Raw genomic sequence first — 19647 nt, 5'->3', positions numbered from 1 at the left:
CATGCACTACCACCACACGTGCACTATCACCACCACACGTGTACCACCACCACGTGCACCACCACCACCACATGTGCACTACCACCACCACACATGCACTACCACCACAACACGTGCACTACCACCACCACACGTGCACTACCACCACCACACGTGCACTACCACCACCACAACGCGTGCACTACCACTTCCGGCCCCAGCCCCAACCACACGAGCCAATCCAGCCCTGGCCCTGCCTCAAAGTCTAACAGCACGAGCCAGCGAGACACACCCCACCCCGAGCCCTGCTACCTCTAACCCCAACCAAGCTAGCTCGACATCCCACAGGAATTCCATAGAAATGTGGAATTTCCTCTCCCTTTCCGAGGGCCTCCGACAGCCCCCTCCCCCCAACTGCCCCCCCTGCCCCCGCTCGTTAGTCGAGAGGGAGATGCCCTCTACCCCTTAGTGGCGACCTCTGCCTTCGCCTCTGGTGTTGGATTCTTGCCCCGCGAGACGCTGGCACGGGGTCTGGGCAGGGATATCCTCGTCCTGATAACGGGGCCACTTGGGTGTAGGGGAAGGGGGGGTCGGAGGGGGGGTGATACTGATGCTTGCGTTATAAATAGGATCTGTGATGGAGGGGCGGGGAGAGGCGATGGTGGTGGCGGCGGTGGGGTGTGATGGTTATAATGGGCGGGCAATTGAAGTGGTGATTGTGAGTGTATAGGTAGTGATGGTGTTGATGATGGTAGTGGGTGATTGTGGTGATGGGTGGTGATGATGGTAGTGGGTGATTATGGTGGTGGGTGGTGATGATGGGTGGTGGTGATTGGCGGTGGTGATGATGAATAATAGTTTCGGTGCGTGGTAGTTATGGGGGGTGATGTTGTTTTTGGCTGTGGTGGTGTTAGTTGAAGAAGGTGGTGCGTTGACGTGATGGCGATTGTGATGGTGGCGGGTGACGCTGGTGGCAACTCACTTGAGACCGGCGGCGGTGGTGGTGGTGGTGGCGATGGCTGGTGAGGATGTGGGCAGCTGGCCGCACTGCGAGCAACGGTGATGGATAAGGGTAGTGAATAATAACGCTGATGATAGTGGTGCTTGGTGATGGGTGATAATGGTGCCAGTGTGGGGGGGGGGGGGGTGGCGGGGTGGAGGGAGACGGGGGGGGGGTGGTAGAAGTGGCGGTGTCCTTTAAAAGCGCTACCCGCCAGCCGCGGGGAGAGACGCAGCAGACAGCGACCACCAGCACCACCAGCAGCGTGGGGGGCTCCTGCCGTGGAACGCCAACCACGCAGCAGGGCGCGGCGTCTCCGTCTCTGCCTCTCTCGCGGGCCCACTGGGGGCGTTGAGTAACGATCGTGGAAGCGTGTGAGTCGGTAGCACGCTCAATACGATTACATTTTTTAAATAACAACAACAGCAATAACATTGACTGTTAAAATAATACAGATTCAGGATGTGATTGGTTTTCTCCCGTCACTGAAGGTTTAAAACATTTTTGACGTTTCGGGCAACGGGCCCTTTTTAAGGAAGATCGTGGTTCGGAAATTAGAACGTCTGAATAAATGAAATTGATTGATAGGTGCGACTATGCGTTTGCACCTTAACATCGACCACTAAATCGTAAGGCTCAATCACATACCTTCTATTAATTAGGGATTCTAATAAGACAAGCAGGCACCATGAATATCTCGACAGAAAATCTGGCAGTCGGAGCGATGTTGGCCATTCACACGTGCACGGCTCATTTACCTGCGCTACCCCTTCCGGACCAGAGGGCTGCTAGCAATTGCCCCGGGGCCATGGTCAATTGCCCTAGGGGCAGGGGGACGACACGATCCGGCGAGCCGGCGAGAAAAAATGATGGAGAAGAGGCGGAGGGTGGTGGTGGTGAGGAGGAGGACGCTGCCGATGATGATGAAGGCCAAGAGAAATGGAAGGAGCGCGTGTACTGGTGCCTAGTCACTGCGTTCACAGCACCCATGTACTCGGTCGTCTCGTCCCTGCTCACTCGCTCCGAGTTGACCGTGAGGGGTGAGCCCAGGGGACGACGTCAGGGCCACGCGCCCCTTCTCAAGGTGAGGGTTGCGGTGCCAGTCGTCGTCACCAGCATTGGCATCATCATCGTGAGCATCTGCGTCAATAGCTCAATCAATAACAGCCGTTTCATAAAGTTTCACTATCATCAGCAGCAGTAGCTTCATCAACATAATCATCTGTATTAGCAGCAGCAGCTTCATGATCGTTAGCATCGCCATTCGTATCGGCGGCATAATCACCAGAAGACGTGGATGCATCGAACTGCGGTTGTATCAATGTCGACATGATCAGGCGTAGATATGTGGATGACACATTGGTGGTCTGGCCACACGGCTAAGATAACGCATTTTTACATAATCTCAACTGAAAGCTGACAGAACTCTATCATTTATGGATATTCTGCTCAGACGAGGTCGAAATGGTAGAATGACATAAAACGTTTACCGAAAGAAAACGCACACTGACGCCTATCAGAATGCAGAGCCACACCATCACCCCGCACAGAAGTTCGCTCTCATCAAGATGCTCATTCATCGGGCTAAGAAAGTGTCAGATGGTGATAGTCTGAGAAGTTAAATTAAACATGTTGAAGAAGCGCTGCAAATGAACGGTAACAATGATGCACAAATCAACAGGGCATGGCATGCCAAAAGAAAATCAAATAACATGAGCATTGAAACTGCCCAAGTAATTAAAACTATTAAAATACCGTGCATTGCGGGAGTAACTGATAAACTATACAGATGCTTGGAAAACAAAACATCCGAGTCAGATTTGGCACGGTACATAAAATACAGAAATTAATATCTGGTACAAAATATGTATTACCAAAGCTATCGAGGTGTGTACAGGATTAATTGCACTTGTGGAAAATTATATGTTGGGCAAACAGGACGAATTATCAGCACGAGACTAAAAGAACACCAAATAAATATTATCCATAATAGAGTTTTTTGGGGGTTTGATCACATAAATAAAAGTGTCGTTAAAACCCGCCACCACTCGACACAGCCAACTAGTGAGGGTTGTCGCGTAAACAGAACGTGCCAATTCGTCACTTGTACAGCACACCGGTGTGTTGGAGAGCCAAGCCACAACATTTACAATCTGAGTACGACGTTTCGCCAGTAATTACAACTAGCTTCATCAGGCGACAGCCAGATTTGTGGAGAAGTCCACCTGTTTCGTTCCTTATATAGTGGGCGGGGGGGGATTACTGAGGCAACGTACACTATGCATGTGCATTATGCAGGCCCTTTAAACTTGTCCTTCATGTCTATTGTGTTTATTAAAATACGGCTATTTGATTAAGCTTGTTGTAATAACTGGTGAAACGTCGTACTCAGATTGTAAATGTTGTGGCTTGGCTCTCCAACACACCGGTGTGCTGTACTAGTAACGAATTGGCCACGTTCTGTTTACGTGACAACCCTTACTAATTGGTTGTGTCGGGTGGTGGCGGGTTTAACGACACATTTTATTATTTACACGATTAACCCAAAAAACCTCTTATGGATAATCAGCAACATCATCAGGAGCAACATGAGCAGTGCCATCAACAACAGTTTCCTCAACAACGGTGGTTCCATCAGGATCGGCATCATCAGCAGCAGCAGCCGCATCAACATCATAACAAAAGCAGCAAAAAAACATCATATGCCTCACCATAATCAGCTGCGTCATCATCACCCACACCATCAATAGATGCGTCGTGATCAATTTCCACAGAAATAGCACCATCAGTAGCAGCAGCACAACGGCTGTTGCATCATCAATAACTTCATCACCACCAACAAGAACAACATCACCTGACCTATTTCTTCTAGAAGGCCGCGACGCTGCAAGATGGGTTATTTAAGAGGACGCTCTTTTTTACGTGGAAGACATATGTTAACGAAGGTGGACGGGCCGTGTTGTCTCTCCTCGGGGCAAAGGGTCGCTATAATAACAACATTGACGGAACGATCGTCCTCCACAAATAAAGACTCATCATCATCATCAACAACACGCAGTGCTGCAGCAGTGGAGGGCTGTGCATGTCCATGTTCACGGTCATCATGCACCCGCACGCGTGGAGCCTCGTGGGTTTGTTTAGTTTACGGTTTGTGCAATGACGATGATGATGATGATACCCTTGGCTCAGATTAGATGTGTGACACGGTCGCCATCACGATCGATGGGAATGAACTGCAGGATAAGTTGGGACAACTCAGTTCGAGAGAAGGCTGCCAGGGTTAGGTTCAGGATAAATAATATATAAAAAAAATACAAAGGTAATGTTTAAGAAGTCGGCTAACCAACCGGGCATAAGTCTCGAGTTGATTTCGTCTGGCCAGATCAGAACTCAAGAGACCCAGGATGAGTTTATGTGACCTGGTTTATCAACATTACAAAAGTATTTTTATTTATTTAAATGAAGTTACAGCAATTAAACGTGTTAAAATCATAGCGATAGCAGCTGTGGCACCACATGAGAAATGGAGAATATTCCGCGAACATAAATCATACATTCCCTGCAACGTAAGTCAGCTCGGGCAGATTATGTTTAGACTGACCGTGGCGCAACTACAAACTGAAGTTAAGGAAACGTTCAACAGATATCGTGTGACGACTGTACTAATGTGTACACAGACGGGGATATGCGAATCACATGGCGACATCGGGTTGGCGTGACACCGCTGGGAACACACGGTGCGGACTGTGTGTGTGCTGCCTGGGACGGCAATTGAATGCGAACCGGGGTCAAAGCGACGAGATAAAGAGGATGGACAAAAGCGGGGTGGGAACAGCGCTTATCTGAACCCACTGAACTTGATGGTGAGGGTCAGCGATGTGGCCTAGAAGAAGCCAGTGGTGTCGTCAGTGCGTGGCGCTTGCTTTCTTGCGACCACGCGTTGATCATTGGTAACGTGGGGCCATGACGGAGAAGTTACGGAACAAAACCGACAGAGTGCGCAGAGAATCACGGGGAGATGCACGCTCGGGATTACCTCGGGAGACCCAGGCGGGTTAGAGGACACACGCAGGATCATGGCATCATGCGAACTGTTTACAATAATAACAACACAATGTAACACGATTTTTGTTCCTGGGTAGTAAGTGTTGTTCCGTTATTGCTTATGCCTCAAAAGTATAGAAAATTTGCTATTATTACCCACAAACTTTGCTTTTGTGACCAGGACAGTGGTATTTTGAAACTTACCTATTTTCAATGAGAAAACGGGCGAATTAGTGTCTTTTCGTTCACAAAGTCAGGAAAAAACAACATATTAATCAAAAATAACATGTATTTATACTAAAGTCATACAAACATGACAACAAAAGATTTAGACACCAAGGCGCACTACCACAGGCGGGACTGGCCACAGCGGACCGAGTTCTCTGTGGGGAGGAACCACGTCAAGTGGGAGCCACTGGTGGACCCCCGGAAGGTGCTGATGCCACCACTGCACATCAAATTGGGCCTTATGAAACAATTTGTCAGAGCTGTAGATAAGGAGTCTGCAGCCTTCAAGTCATAGCCATTTTCTGTCCTTTTGAGGCATAAGCAATTTGGAAATAGGGGCCGTCCATAAATGACGTCACGCACCTAGGGGGGGAGGTCAGACATTTGTGACGATGTGTGACGATGGGGGGGGGGGAGGGGGGTTTGAGAAATGTGACATCACATCAAAATGCGCAACTTTAAATAAATGTAGACAACACGTTCTACTTAAGTAAATATACTTTTTAATAAATGTGTTCTCCTATAACATCAGAGTGCAGCGCCACATTAAATACGCACTACAATGACAATAGTTTAAAGCGATTTGAAGCATGTTTTATTTTGGGGGGGGGGGGGCAGAGCTTTGTAACGTAATATGTGACGCCGTGTGACGAAGAGGGGGGGTAAAAAATCGTCCGAAATGGACGGCCCCATAACACTTCCCAGGAAAAAAAATTGTTACACTGTAATCATTGACACGTAAAATCCAACTTTCACAAAAAGTCTCAAGGCGCCGTAAGAAGAGTTCGTGGGGCTTGGGCCGACACGTCACTAAACTATTTCATTTTACCAGCTCAAGCCCACCGAGTCCTTGGCTGTTTTTTAGAGGAAAACTGGTCACACGTGATAGCTTATATAAGTAGATTTATATAGATAGATAGATGGGAATGTATAGTTGCAGCCAAATAATCTAAGCAGGCGTGTCTAACTGTGGAGGGCAAAACCCGAGGAATCCGGAGGAAAATCCACAGGACCACCACGGCGAGAGAGAGAGAACACGCGAACTCCAAATATACAACAACAGACATCGCCAGGGTCCGGGATCGAACCCACGCGAGAGAGATAACATCTCCTCGCCACCGCGGTGTGTCACGAGCATAGATGGTCAGGAATAAAAATGAAGTGGTAGCCAAGGAATGAGATTTCTGGCCTCCTCCTCCTGCTTGTTGTTGGGTCCAGCAGCTTCCACGAGGCATCACGGAAGCGTCGCCCCTGGCTCTTGTCCAGCTCACGGCTGCCAGGCAGCGGCCACCCACTGCTGCTACGGTGGTGGTGGCGGTGGTGGTGGCGGTGGCGGTGAAGTAATTGATCCATATTTATTTTTGGAAGAAAAGCAATCCCCAACACGTCACGTGTCATTAACACGTGTTGGGCACCAGCCCTTCTTCATAGCACACACAATGACCACCGTCGAAATGTTTGTAATCTTACAAAAAGTATTGTTTGCACGTGCCAATGTATCGCTCAAATGCTGTCGATTACATTCACAAGGAATGATGATGTTAATGACGTTGTGGGCCACGTGCCCCCCCCCCCCCCCTTTGACGTCACAGAGGCTGGAGGTGGCGATTGTCACGGACTTCGCCAACTCCGTGCAAAGGATGCGCACGCGGGTATTGGGGGGCTCGATGCGCGAGATGGGGGGCCCTCGAGAAGAGGGGGGCCGAGCGATAGATGCCGGTAGATCGAAACCAGGAGCGGGAATGGGAGCGGAGCAGGCGGCTGGGTCGAGGGTGCGACCAGGACCACAGCGCCCTGAACACCCCCAACACCCTGAACACACACCACCAAACACACCTGCACACCCTGAACACACACCCCCACACACACCCCCACACCCTGAACACACACCACCACACACACCCCCAGACCCTGAACACACACTCCCACACACACCCCCACACCCTGAACACACATCCCCACACACACCCCCACACCTTGAACACACACCCCCACACATACCTCCACACCCTGAACACACACTCCCACACACACACCCTGAACACACACCCCCATACCCTGAACACACACCCCCACACACACCCCCACACACACCACCACACATGGAACACACGCCCCCACACACACCCCCACACACACCCCCACAACCTGAACACGCACCCCTGCACACTAAACACACTCCCGCACACCCTGAACACTGTCACCCACAACACACACCGCCGCAGATCAAACACACACCCCCACGCCCCATACGCACACCAGCACACCACGCAGCCGCACACCCCGAACACACAGGCAGTGGCGACACGCAGCAGAACGATGACGAGGCGGTTGAGGTGCACGTGGCGTCACTCGTCACACGGCATGACGACGGTCAAGCGCGGCGAGCTGACACGAGGCAGGACGAGGTGGCCTCATCACGACGGGGAGAAGGAGGAGGAGGAAGAGGAGACCAAGACGGATCTTCCCGGGAAGGAGTGAAGCGAAACCTAAAGAGGCAGCCTCTCTCAGCGAAGAGGTATCCCACTTCCTCTTCCATGTCGTCATCATCATCATCAGCCTCGTGCAGAGTGTTGCAACCACCAAGCTGCGATGGGTCGGCGATGGTCTGCGATGAGTCCGCCGTTGATTGTAGCGATTCCCTGATGGTTGTGAACGATCACGCAAAGGTGCATGACGATTCTGGAGAGGTCTGCAATGGGTGTGCGATGGTCTCCGATGATTCCGTCGGCAATCGCCGAGACTCCCTGGAGGCCGTCAAATCAAAGGTCCCACATATCGAGGAGGTGCCGGGGCAGGAGAGCAACGTGGAGCTACAGTCAGGATCAGGGCTTGGCCTGGAGCGGGAGCGAGGAGGACCTGGGATGGAGCTGGAGGGAAAGCCTGGATTAGAGGTGGAGCAAAAACCTGAGCTGGAGGTGGAGCAAAGAACGAGGATGGACCTTGAGAAAAAATCTGAGGTGGAGTTAGAGACAAAATCTCGGATGAAAGTTGGGCAAATACCTGGGATGGAGTTGCTGCAAAAACCGGTATTGGATCTGAAGCAAAAACATGAGATGGAGGTGGAGCAAATACCTCAAGCAGAGTTGGAGAAAAAATATGGGAGAAGGTTGGAGAAGGAACCTGGAATGGAGCTGGACCAAAGACCCGAGATGGAGCTGGGTCGAGGAGGACTGGACCTTGAGCTGGAGCGAGGAAACCCTGGGCTGGAGCCAAACTCTAACAACCTCCACCCCGCGGCGCTAATCCCAGCGGTCACCGGTGAGAGTGGAGCGATGCACGCAGGGTGCGGATGGATCATGATGATGATGGATGTTGTGGCTGTGGTGGTGGTGGTGATAATTTAGGATGTGATAATTGAAGCTGGTAGAAGTAAAACATAGCGATAACTTAATGGCTCTTCTTCATAGCGGAGCAATCTATTTTGCGAATGATGGGTGATGATGGATTGATTTCAGTAACGGGAACGGTGAGAATGATAATAACGACGACGACGACGATGATCGTACGATGACCACGATGATGATGATGACGACGATGACGAATCGGCTTCTCAAACTCAACTCCAGGCTCGTGGGAAATCGCGGAGCTCAGGGAGCTCGTGTTCGGGCCGCAGTACCTGAACCAGGAGCCGAGCCCAGATGCGAACCGCAATCCGAGCCCACTCCCGATCTCCCGTGGCGGCACCACCACCACCACCGGGGCCCTCCCCGCGCGGCGCCCTCCGGCCGTGCCCGTCGCGCGCTGGGGGCCGGCGGTGCCCGGCCGGGTCGAGTGCGACGCGGCGGCGATGGGCGAGGGGATGAGACGCAGGGCCCACCGCGCCGTCGTCGTCGAGGGGATGTGCCCGCCGTTCGGGGTGGGCGCCGCGTGCGTCGTCAAGGTGCACAGCGCCCTGGGGGAGGGCGGCCAGCCTGGCCCGCAGCTGGTGGAGAGCAACCGCAGGTTGGCGGTGCAGGTGAGAGCGGCAGGGTTCAGGCTTGCGCCGTATCATCAGCAGCAGCAGCAGCATCAGCAGCAGCATCGTCGTCGTGTGTTTGTTGAACTTCTTTCGCAGCGTGCGTAACCAGCCGTGCTGAATCGGAGGTGCGGGAGAAGGGCACGGGCGGTCGCAGCAGCAGCATCGTCGTCGGATTAATATCGGCCTGTTCTGTGTGATGCAGAGGCGCCAAAAATGTCCCTTGCACCCAAATTCAGTCGACTGGCAACCCCGAAAATATTTAGTGAGCAATTCAGCCCGCATCTTCATTGTAATTATCATCAGCAAGCAGCAGCAGCCATGTTCAATCCACTGCTGGTTGAAGGCCTCCCTTTAGTGCAGGTTGTTGAAGCTGGGTGGCCCAGGACGAGCTCCAATCCCTGGGCTAAGTTCCCGTTGATCACTCACCTCTGATATTAGCCGTGGCCAGGAATCGCCGCTTCACCCATACGCATCATTATCTGTGCTTGTAGGATATGCGGTGTCTCTACGTGTGTGTATTACATGTGTATGTGAGCTGTGTGTGGGCCTCCCCTGGGTCGACTCAACCTTAAATAGGTACCCTTGATGCGGTGTGTAAACATCAGAAATGGGGAGACAAAGGTGGCCGGGCCTGGTGTTGGCCACATCACCCCCCTGTGTCGTCCCGGCCTGAACAGGTGCTGGCTAACAACACTTGCCCCAACAGCCTGCTAAAGGCTACACGGGGGGCCTTTGTCTTGTGTGTGTGTGTGTGCGGGCAGGAGTGCTGGGTGCAGGGAGCCGCGCGTCAGCTGTGCCGACGCTTCGCCTCAGAGGCTTCGGCGCTGCCCGGGTTCGGCTCCACTCCCGAGTGAGCGTCGCCACCTCTCATCTGCCTCCTCATCTGCCTCCTCATCCATCCCTCATCCACGAGGAAACCAACCGACCACCACTGCTCTACAATAAATCTTCTTCTCCACTTATCGCCTCCTGTCTCTCTCCTTTCACGAGGTTCATCCTCAATCTCCCCGTACCCCAGCACCACCACCACCCCCCGTCTCCCTCTCCCCTTACTCCAGCACCCCCCTGTCTCTCTCCCCCTGCCCCCCCCTTGCCGCAGGGTCATCCCGCTGTACCTGCTGACGCGTCCCGGCCGCCCCGCCGCGCACGCCACTGTGGAGGTGCAGCTGCCGGGCCGCTTCGCGAAGTACTCCCCGCGCGACGGGAGGGAGCTCAGCGCCGGCGCTGCGGGCGGGACCCCGAGCGAGGCCGGCATGAAGTGCGTCGCCTTCCAGCACTGGGTGTTCGTGCGCTCCGGTGGCCGCCTCCTCGTCACCGACCTGCAGGGTGATTGCGGAGCGAGGAAGAGCGAACGATGCACGTGACGCCGGCGGCGCCGATAGCAGCGGCAGCGGCTCGGCACGATCGTCGATAGCACCGCGTGGCCTTGAGAAGGGAAATTGTGCTACAGGGTGTTGGAAAAAGATGGACCCGGTTTGAAATCGCTATATCTCTGCAAGCTCGAACCGCCCATGAATGAAACTCTTACCACTTGAAAGGGCGGGGCATAGAGAGGGCGGGGCATAGAGTTTCAAATGATGACCGCGAGATGCCTCTCCCAGCGCACAAACAGCCCCTAGCCTCAATAATTCGCAAGACGGCGACCCCGCAACACACAAGGGGCGTTTTGCGTTCTGCAGTTCAGCAAGACTGAATCCGTTATTGCGGTGCAGCGTGCGTTTCAATGGCGTTTAGGCATTGATCCGCCAATGTCAAAGAGCATGGTGGCACAAAAGACCGTGTTTTTGTGCCACCATTAGCGACTAATCTGGATGAACTCAAAAACAGAATCACGGCAGCGGTGACTTCAGTGGAAGAAGCCACTTTGAGAGGCGTTTGGGACGAATTCAACTATCGTCTCGATGTTGTCCGTACAGCAGGTGGAGGGCACATAGAGCATTTATAAAATGGTCAGTAAAACTTGATAACTCATTAAACCGTTCGTAACTTTTTGTGTAATTGTAACATGTTGCCTTCGTGAAATATACCGCTTTGAAATTGGGTCCATCTTTGTGAAACACCCTGTATAATGGGGCGAAGTCTCGGGCGATGGCCCCTTTCTTCGTCGCGACTGGAGAGAAAGGGATGACCCGATAAGTCGCCACTGTTCCAGATTGTTTCCCTTTGAATGCCCCACGGTGGTTGTTGGTTATTGACGACAGCGTCACGCTGTTGTGTTGCTTGTGCTTAATGCACCGCCGCTGCCAAAACAGTTGTCGACAAGTAGTAGTAATAGGTGTTTACCCTTTCAACTGGTACACAAACTGACACCTTTATACAAGGCATCATGTTTGCAATAACCACAACACAAGCAGTCAAAATGCAAACAAAAAGAAACAACTCTGATAATGATAATGATATGCACTGTCCTTGAAGTTGATTGGTCCACACCCGAGACAGCTTTTCTTAGAGCATAGTCTCCATTGGTGTTGGTCCAGATGACGCCAAAAGGCGTGCAACTCAAAAACAGCGCACTAGTTGTCGACAAATAACGCGAACCAAAAAGCAACGCAGGGGCGAGCAATATAATGATGAATAACAATAATCATAAATAAGGAGAAGAGGAACAGCAGCAGCAGCGTGTAGTAGGGAGATGGAGCGAGTTGGTCTGGGGTAGCGGGCAACCTCGTCGAGTGGGACGACCACGCTGCCACCTGCCGCGAGTCGCAGGTGGCAGCGTGGCGGTGGCGCGACGGCTGTGGAGTGGATGCCAGAGAAGGGGGCCCAGCTGGGCACGTTTGGACAAGGCGAAGAGAGAGAGGGGGGGGGGATCTGCGTGCCTACATAGTACCTAGCTGATCCATGCCCACTTAGTACGTGGCTGAGCCTTGCCCGGTGGGTACCCGTGGCACGCTGGGTACCCGTGGCCCGGTGGGTACCCGTGGCACGGTGGGTACCCGTGGCACGGTGGGTACCCGTGGCACGCTGTTCGCTTGTCCTGCCCGTTGTGGCCGCTGGAGTCGAGCCGCGGCCACGGGCAGCAGGGGGCGCTGGTTCGCCCACCGAGCGCCTCGTTGTTGATGCTCTGTTGCGTCTGTGGGTAGTGTTAGTCTATGGGCAGTACGTATGTTCAACTTCGTTCGCACCGTACGTAACCCACCGTGCTAATCGTCGAAGGTGCAGTGTTGAGTTTATGGGCAGTGCTGAGTCTATGGGCAGTGCTGAGTCTATGGGCAGTGTTGAGTGGATAGGTAGTGTTAGCCTATGGGCAGTATGTTGAACTTCGTTCGCACCGTACGTAGCCAACCGTGCTAATTGTTTGGTGTTCCCCTCTCGCGCTGTCAAAACCCCCTCCGTGACGTCGCCTCGCCGGTTCTCACCTCGTCGCTCTGCCCGCCTCTGTGTCCGCTGGACTTTTTAGGAGTGGGTCTGCATCTCACAGACGTCGGGATCGCCACCAGAGATAAGGAGTGAGACCGCTTTCTTCTGCACGCGCTCACACGCGCACACGCATTCACGCAAAGACTATTGAGAAAAAACACACAAAGTGTAGCCCACACGGGGTATGGGGCACTCAAGGGTGATGTGGCCAGTAACCACGCCCAGCCGTTTTTGTATCCCCAGTGTTAACGTTTTCTCACGGTGCCAGGTGCTATTTTATAAGGACGAATCGACCTCGGGGAAACCCAGGACCGGTTCGGATATTGAACTCAGGTCGCCGGCTTCGTAGCCCAGTGCGCGAACCGCTACGCCACCGCTCCACCCTCACGCTCCAACACATACGTGCACACGCATATCACCCGTGCCACCTCTACTGCCTGTTCCACCTTTACCACACAAATAATCCGTGCCACCCGTGCCACCTTATAACCCGTGCCACCCGTGCCACCCGTGCCAGCTGTATAACCCGTGCCACCTGTGCCACCTGTGCCACCTGTGCCACCCGTGCCAGCTGTATAACCCGTGCCACATGTGCCCGCCACGCCGTTTTTTAGGTTCCAGGGCGTCCGTGGGAACTTCCCTTCGTCGGCGCTCGCCCAGTTCGTCGCGCTGCACGAGTGCAGCCCCCACTGCGCCCTGCTGGGCCTGGGGCCCCTGCGCCGCGCCTCCAGGGCGCCCCCCCTCCGCACGCCGCCGGCGGCCAGGCTCGCCGCGGCCGGGACCCGCGCCAAGGGACGCGGGGCCAGGTTCTGGCCCCTGCCCCTCAAGGTCACCACCCTCCGACGGATGAGCGAGCCGTGACCCGCGGCTTCTCCCGCTCCGCTGGTTCCCAGATCCCAACACTGGGTTAAACAACATGCGCAGTGTCGTTCTCTTCTAGCATGTGCACCTTTAGCATGTGCACCTTTAGCATGTGCACCTTTAGCATGTGCACCTGTTGTTCTCTTTTAGCTCCTCCCCCCTCCTCCCCCCCCCCTTAACTTGTATTTAAGAACTTGTATCTTGGAATCTTTGCCTCACTTGATACAGTAAATCTAGCTGTGACGGTCCCACCTGATGACGGAGACTTGTGTTGCCTCCGAAACGTCGTGATTTATTATTTTATTTTATTTCTATTATTACTTTTATTAATTTTAATTTTATTTTTTACCTACGTGACTTTACCGAAAAAACTAAGAGTATTAATCCTTGCAGTCACGAAAGCTTCAAATCTAGAATCCCAGATCCCTCGCTACCCCCCCCCCCGCCCCCCTGTAACGACCGATCGAATGAATGAGGGTCCTTGCGTTGTCTCCGATTAACATCGAATGAATGACCGCAGGCGCGGCGTGGAGAGCGACCATCTCGTGCACGTCCAGCTGCTCGCAGCCCGTGTCGGTGTCGTGACGCCGAATTGACAATGACAGACGGTGGCATCGACACGAGGGCTTGTGTTTAACGGTCACAGAAAAGACTCGCATGCAAAATGTCTCGTGTGCATTTATTTTTTATATGATTTCATTGTTTATCCCAGTGACGTCATTCCATTGTGTTTCGTGTATGTGCTGTGCCTGGCAAAGATTGTGGTAATCTGTGTTGGCGGGATGAAGGCTACACCCGAGGACATTTGTCTTTGCCATCACGTGAACTGATGAAATACAAGCGTGTTATTTGTACATGACAATAAATTAATACGTAACACGTTAAATTCAAGTAGAACACATTCCTGCGAAGGGAGCTGGTAGGAACGTTGGGTTGCTCGGTCAATGGTCAGGGTCAACGGCGGCGTGGTGTATTCCGCAAATATGCCCGACTGTGAGGGCGAGCACAATTCGGCGTGAGTAGGTTAAACGTTGAGTTTTATAAGGGCACCACTGGGTGACCAGCCCCTCCCCACCCAGCCCCCACCCAGCCCCTCCCCACCCAGCTCCTCCCCACCCTCCCCACCCAGCCTCTCCCCACCCTCCCCACCCTCCCCTCCCCACCCATCCCCTCCCCACCCTCCCCTCTCCACCCAGCCCCTCCCCACCCAGCTCCTCCCCACCCAGCCCTTCTCCACCCTCCCCTCTCCACCCAGCCCCACCCCTTCCATTTTTGGATGCACGACGGACGGACGGACACAATAATCCCCTGTAGGCTGGTGTAACCAGGAGGTTCCTACCAGTAAAAGTTACTCTTTGCTCTGAAGCCGACCTCGCAGTGAGATTGCTACCTTGCAATAGGTCGGTGCTGTTGAAGGCCACTTGCTCCATAAACTCGGTAACTCGAGTTCGATTCCCGACCACGGCTCCCATGAGTGGCGAGTGATACCCAAACCGGGTCCTGGGGCCCCGCCTTCACCAACCACTCAATGACCAGCGCGGTGAAGTATGGCTTAACGTCCACCAATGCTCGAAGTGACGTTTTGGATACCTTCATCCAGCAGTGGATTGACAAAGGGGCTGCGAATTCGGGCTGCAGCGACTGTCGAGTTGATAACAAAAAAATGAAGCGAATGTTTGTGTTGAGACAAATCCATCGCAATTAACAAGAAGGAGGTCCTCTTATTAACTCGGGAAGGCTTCGACCGAGTCTCGAGACTCATCGCCAAGAGTATTCCTGCTGTCTGGAGGTGTTTGGCCAATCCCGTGCGAAGCGCTGTGCCCGTAACAGGAGGGAATCGCGAACCCGGAGACAACCCGACTCGCTTCCTAGGGGACACCCCCCCACCCCCATCAACCTCCACCCCCTCAACCCCCAGCCCCCCATAAATGGGTCTCCAACCTCTAACGTGGCAGCCCTGCCACCACCTCGTGGCCTCTTCGCTTCCCGGCACGATCTGGGGTCGTCTGGCGCTCCACCTACAGCCCCATTCGCGACGGCCCCGTTCGCGACGGCCACCTCGCTCGGATCGCCGGCCCCTCTGCTGACAGGGCTGGGCTGGGGGCGGGGGGTCCGGGGGGTGAGGGTGGGGAGACGATGGGGGGTGGGGGGTGATCGCCTATTGCACAGATAACAAAGATGTGGAATCTCCGTGCGATCGCTCAGAGCCCCTCCGTGCCGAACACGGAGAGGCCCCGGGGCGGAGCGCCGTCTACGCAGCGGGCAAAGTCCGCCCCAGGTGGGGGGACACGCGGCCCGCACGCCGCTCCTCTCGCAGCCAACTCCACAGATGCCTCCTCATCCTCCAGTCTAGATTGACGACCTCACCTCTTCATAGAACTGCTCGTTGTTGTTGTTGTGTAGTTTGTTGTCCTTCGCCCGCAACTCTGATGATCGCGGTTGGCTTCGTACGGTGCGAAAGAAGTTCAACGTACATACGTACAGTCACACACTCCTCTATCCTGCTCCACTCTGCTGTACTGAACCCTCTCCTCTTATCAGCTTCCAATAACGCCACTTATCTCTCTGCTCTAGTCCCCCAAATACTGATCGACCCTGCACGGGATCCTCCTCTATCCCCCACTACTCGAGATTGCATCCTCGTAGACGCGACTCGAGTCACACGAGGATGGTCCTCTCGCCTCCACACCACTCTACACTCCACTCTACACACCACTCTACACTCCACACTACTCTACACTCCACTCTACACTCTACTCTACACTCCACTCTACACTCTACTCTACACCACTCTACACTCCACTCTACACTCCACTCTACACTCTACTCTACACCACTCTACACTCCACTCTACACTCCACACTACTCTACACTCCACTCTACACTCCACACTACTCTACACTCTACTCTACACTCCACACTACTCTACACTCTACACCACTCTACACTCCACTCTACACTCCACACTACTCTACACTCCACTCTACACTCCACACCACTCTACACTCCACTCCACACTCCACACCACTCCACACTCCACACCACTCTACACTCCGCACCACTCTACACTCCACACTGCTATCGCCTCCGCACCACTCTGTACCCCACTCAAGGGCTGGGTGAATGGTCGAGCGGAATTTGAACTCGCGACCTCCGGATCGCGTGTCCAGCTCTGCCCAACGCGCCACGTGGGATGCACGCGATGGACAGAACCGATTGTATTTGGAGTCAACTCTGCAATGTCACGACTCGACCACGACGTACAGCTGATGAGACGCTGCGTGTCGAAGCCGCCTCGGAGATGCGCTCGTGTTAAAACGGTGCTGCTGAAGTTACTCACTCCCAGAAGACCGCGCGTCTGCGGCTGATGGGCTTTGCAAGAATTGTATTTATTTATTTATTTTCGTTTTACACGGAGAGACGAATACGTGAAGGAGGCATTGACAGAGCTGCTTTATAATGGCTTGAAAAGGAACACGTATATGACGGGCGACGTTCCAGGCAATGAGCCTTCTTCACAGCACACAGAGAGGTATCTGAATGTAAAATGCTTGTCCACGTGTCTTTACGTGTCGGCCCATGCAGGTGCCACTCGCCACCCTGGACTCCCGTGCAAGCGAAATGTTCCGTATCAACGCTCCGAGTTTGCACGTGAAATATTCCCATCAATAATTAACAAACGATACAATTCATCAACTCTGGCTCCTGCAGAAATCAACACGACGCCTGTAGCACGAATCGAACCGTGAACTCGTTCCAAACCGGCTCAGCGGCGAATATCGATCGCTGCTCAAACTCCCGACGGATGAACAACGACACCATCGATGACGACGGATGAACAACGACACCATCGATGACGACGGATGAACAACGACACCATCGATGACGACGGATGAACAACGACACCATCGATGACGACGGATGAACAACGACACCATCGATGACGACGGATGAACAACGACACCATCGATGACGACGGATGAACAACGTGGAGGGGAATCCGTGCCGGGGCTGCGTGGTGTGAGGATGGCGTTTGGACGCAGACGAGAACGCAAACACCATAGTCACACTCCACAGCCACGACAGGGAGCTCTGTGCGCCAAGCTCGTACGCAGGGTGCCGTTGTGCAAGGTGCCCTGTGTGCAGGGTGCTCTTTGCAGGGCGTTCCCGTGGACGGCGTTCCCGTGGACGGCGTTCTTGTGCAGGGTGCTCTGTGCTGGGTGCTCTGTTTTCTCAGTGCAAGGTGCACTGATGGTGGTGGTGCTGATGGCAATGATGATCGTTATAGAGGAGGTAGCGGTGTTGCTGGTGGTGGAGCTGGTCGGTGCGGTGATGGTGGTGGTGGTGGTGGTGGTGATGGTGGTGGTGGTGGCGGTGATAGTGCTGAGGATCTCTGGTCGTGGTTGGCCGATTCTGGACCGGACGATTCCATCAATGGGCACAATTCTACTCGGGAATCGATCAATGTTTTAACTCTGCGGTGGACGGTCGCGCTATTCACGTGAACCAATTACCTACAGCGTTTATGAATTGAAGAAAAGTCGATTATCACGCACGGCTGTATCGTGAACCTACCGATCAATATTCATCGATGATACGATGCATCATTGCAGCTCTTGTCACAATGGATGATCAAAGGAGGGCGAAGGTGGAGGATGGAGGCAGGGGATGAGGGGTGGAGGGAGGTGAGGGTGGCCTTTGGAAGGGGGAGCTGAGCGACATGAATTGTTCGGGGTAGGGGATAGGGGCGGCGTGGGGGAGGAGTGGTGGGTCAGGGATGGGGCAGGGTCAGGATTTTTTTTATCAGAGCGTGGGGTTGCGTTGCTTCATGTTTACACGACGATGTTGCTGATGATGTTGTCGAGGACTCGATGTCACATCAGCTACGGCACGACCTGATCATAGACACACACACACAGACAAAGACACACACACACACACACAAAGTCAACATGCAGAGGAGCACAAACACACGCATTGCTAACAACACAAAGGTGCGCACGTAAGCAGGGTCACTGGCAAGTTGAACGCGGCAAGCGATGTTAGCGAGCGCCTATTTAGGGCGGAACGAGTGTGGTTTGGGCTGTATCAGGTCGGGTCGCCTCTGTCTCCCCAGGAGACGGGACTTGTCCACCCCACATCCGGTGAGGCCAACTCATGCTTAGGGCTTAGTCCACCGAGGGGAAGCCTCCGACCGGGTCTGATATACGCCACTGATGTTAATCGTGGCTGGGAATCGAACTCGGGTAGCCGGCATCGTGGTGCGGTGCTCTAAACCCCTATCGGCTAAGAACAAAGACAAAGATGCCCCCGTATAGCATTGACAGACAGTTGGGGCAAGTGCTGTTCGCGAGCATCCTATGAAAGTCGGAACGGCGCACTCAGAGGGGTGGTGTGGCCAGCACCACGCCCAGCCTGTTTGGCCTCCCCAATGGCGATGTTTACGCACTCAGAGTTCGATTCCCGTCCACAGTTAAACATGGGTGGCGAATATCTCCACGAAGCGGTCGTGGGCCTCTCCGAGGTCTACTCGGCCTTAAATGAATACCACGTGCAAACAGGCACTGTCGGGCGTCAATGCGAAACAGAGTTTGGTGATAGCGCGAAGTCATTATCGAGTGGACTTTGTGAGCCCGTTCCTCCACAGCCCAAACCGTTTTTTTACTCAACCCGGGGTAATCCGTAACCCACTGCCAAAGGTCATAGGGTCAGATCGACATCTGCAAATTATTCAATGACAAAGATGAGCATTTATAAATTGTCATTACACAAGGCAGATGTACAAACACAGAGACCTGCAAACACAGATGCACGTAGACACCAACGTGTACAACGCAAGACGGACAGCCCTCGTGTGGCCACTTAGATACTGTAGGGGGCAAGAGCTGTTAGCGAGCGCCTATGAAGGCCGGCACGGCACACGAGGGGGTGGGTGGCCAGAACACGCCCGGCCGCCTTTGTCTCCCTAGTGGCAATGTTTTACACACCGCACCAGATACTCATTTGAGGCTGAGTGGACCTAGGGGAGGCCCAGGACTGGTTCAGATAATCGTCACTGGGTGTTGGCCGTGAGCGGGAATCGAACCCGGGTCGCCGGGTTCATAGCGCAGCGCGCTAACCGCTACACTACCACGCACACACAAACGACACACGCCACACACACCACACACACACCACACACACACACCACACACCACACACACACACACACACA

General features: G+C 53.8%; 1 protein-coding gene across 2 annotated transcripts; it reads left to right on the top strand.

The window, feature by feature from the left end:
- The first annotated feature begins 1223 nt into the window (after positions 1-1223).
- Positions 1224-13476, top strand: LOC133346726 (alpha-protein kinase 2-like). Of its 2 annotated transcripts, XM_061558541.1 has the most exons (7): positions 1224-2063; positions 6844-8512; positions 8821-9209; positions 9974-10062; positions 10312-10538; positions 12613-12661; positions 13187-13476. In XM_061558541.1, exons 1-7 carry the CDS (start codon positions 1668-1670, stop codon positions 13431-13433), a joined length of 3066 nt encoding a protein of 1021 aa, XP_061414525.1. In that variant the 5' UTR covers positions 1224-1667; the 3' UTR covers positions 13434-13476. The 2 variants fall into 2 exon arrangements, with proteins under 2 accessions (XP_061414525.1, XP_061414526.1); XM_061558542.1 differs by lacking the exons at positions 1224-2063; positions 6844-8512 and having other exon boundaries at positions 8599-9209.
- The last annotated feature ends 6171 nt before the right edge of the window (positions 13477-19647 follow it).

The sequence above is a fragment of the Lethenteron reissneri genome, chromosome 24, assembly GCF_015708825.2.
Source record: "Lethenteron reissneri isolate LAM-NWPU_2019-01 chromosome 24, ASM1570882v1, whole genome shotgun sequence".
Classification (NCBI taxonomy): Eukaryota; Metazoa; Chordata; class Hyperoartia; order Petromyzontiformes; family Petromyzontidae; genus Lethenteron; species Lethenteron reissneri.
This window is presented reverse-complemented; position numbering and strand designations above follow the sequence as displayed.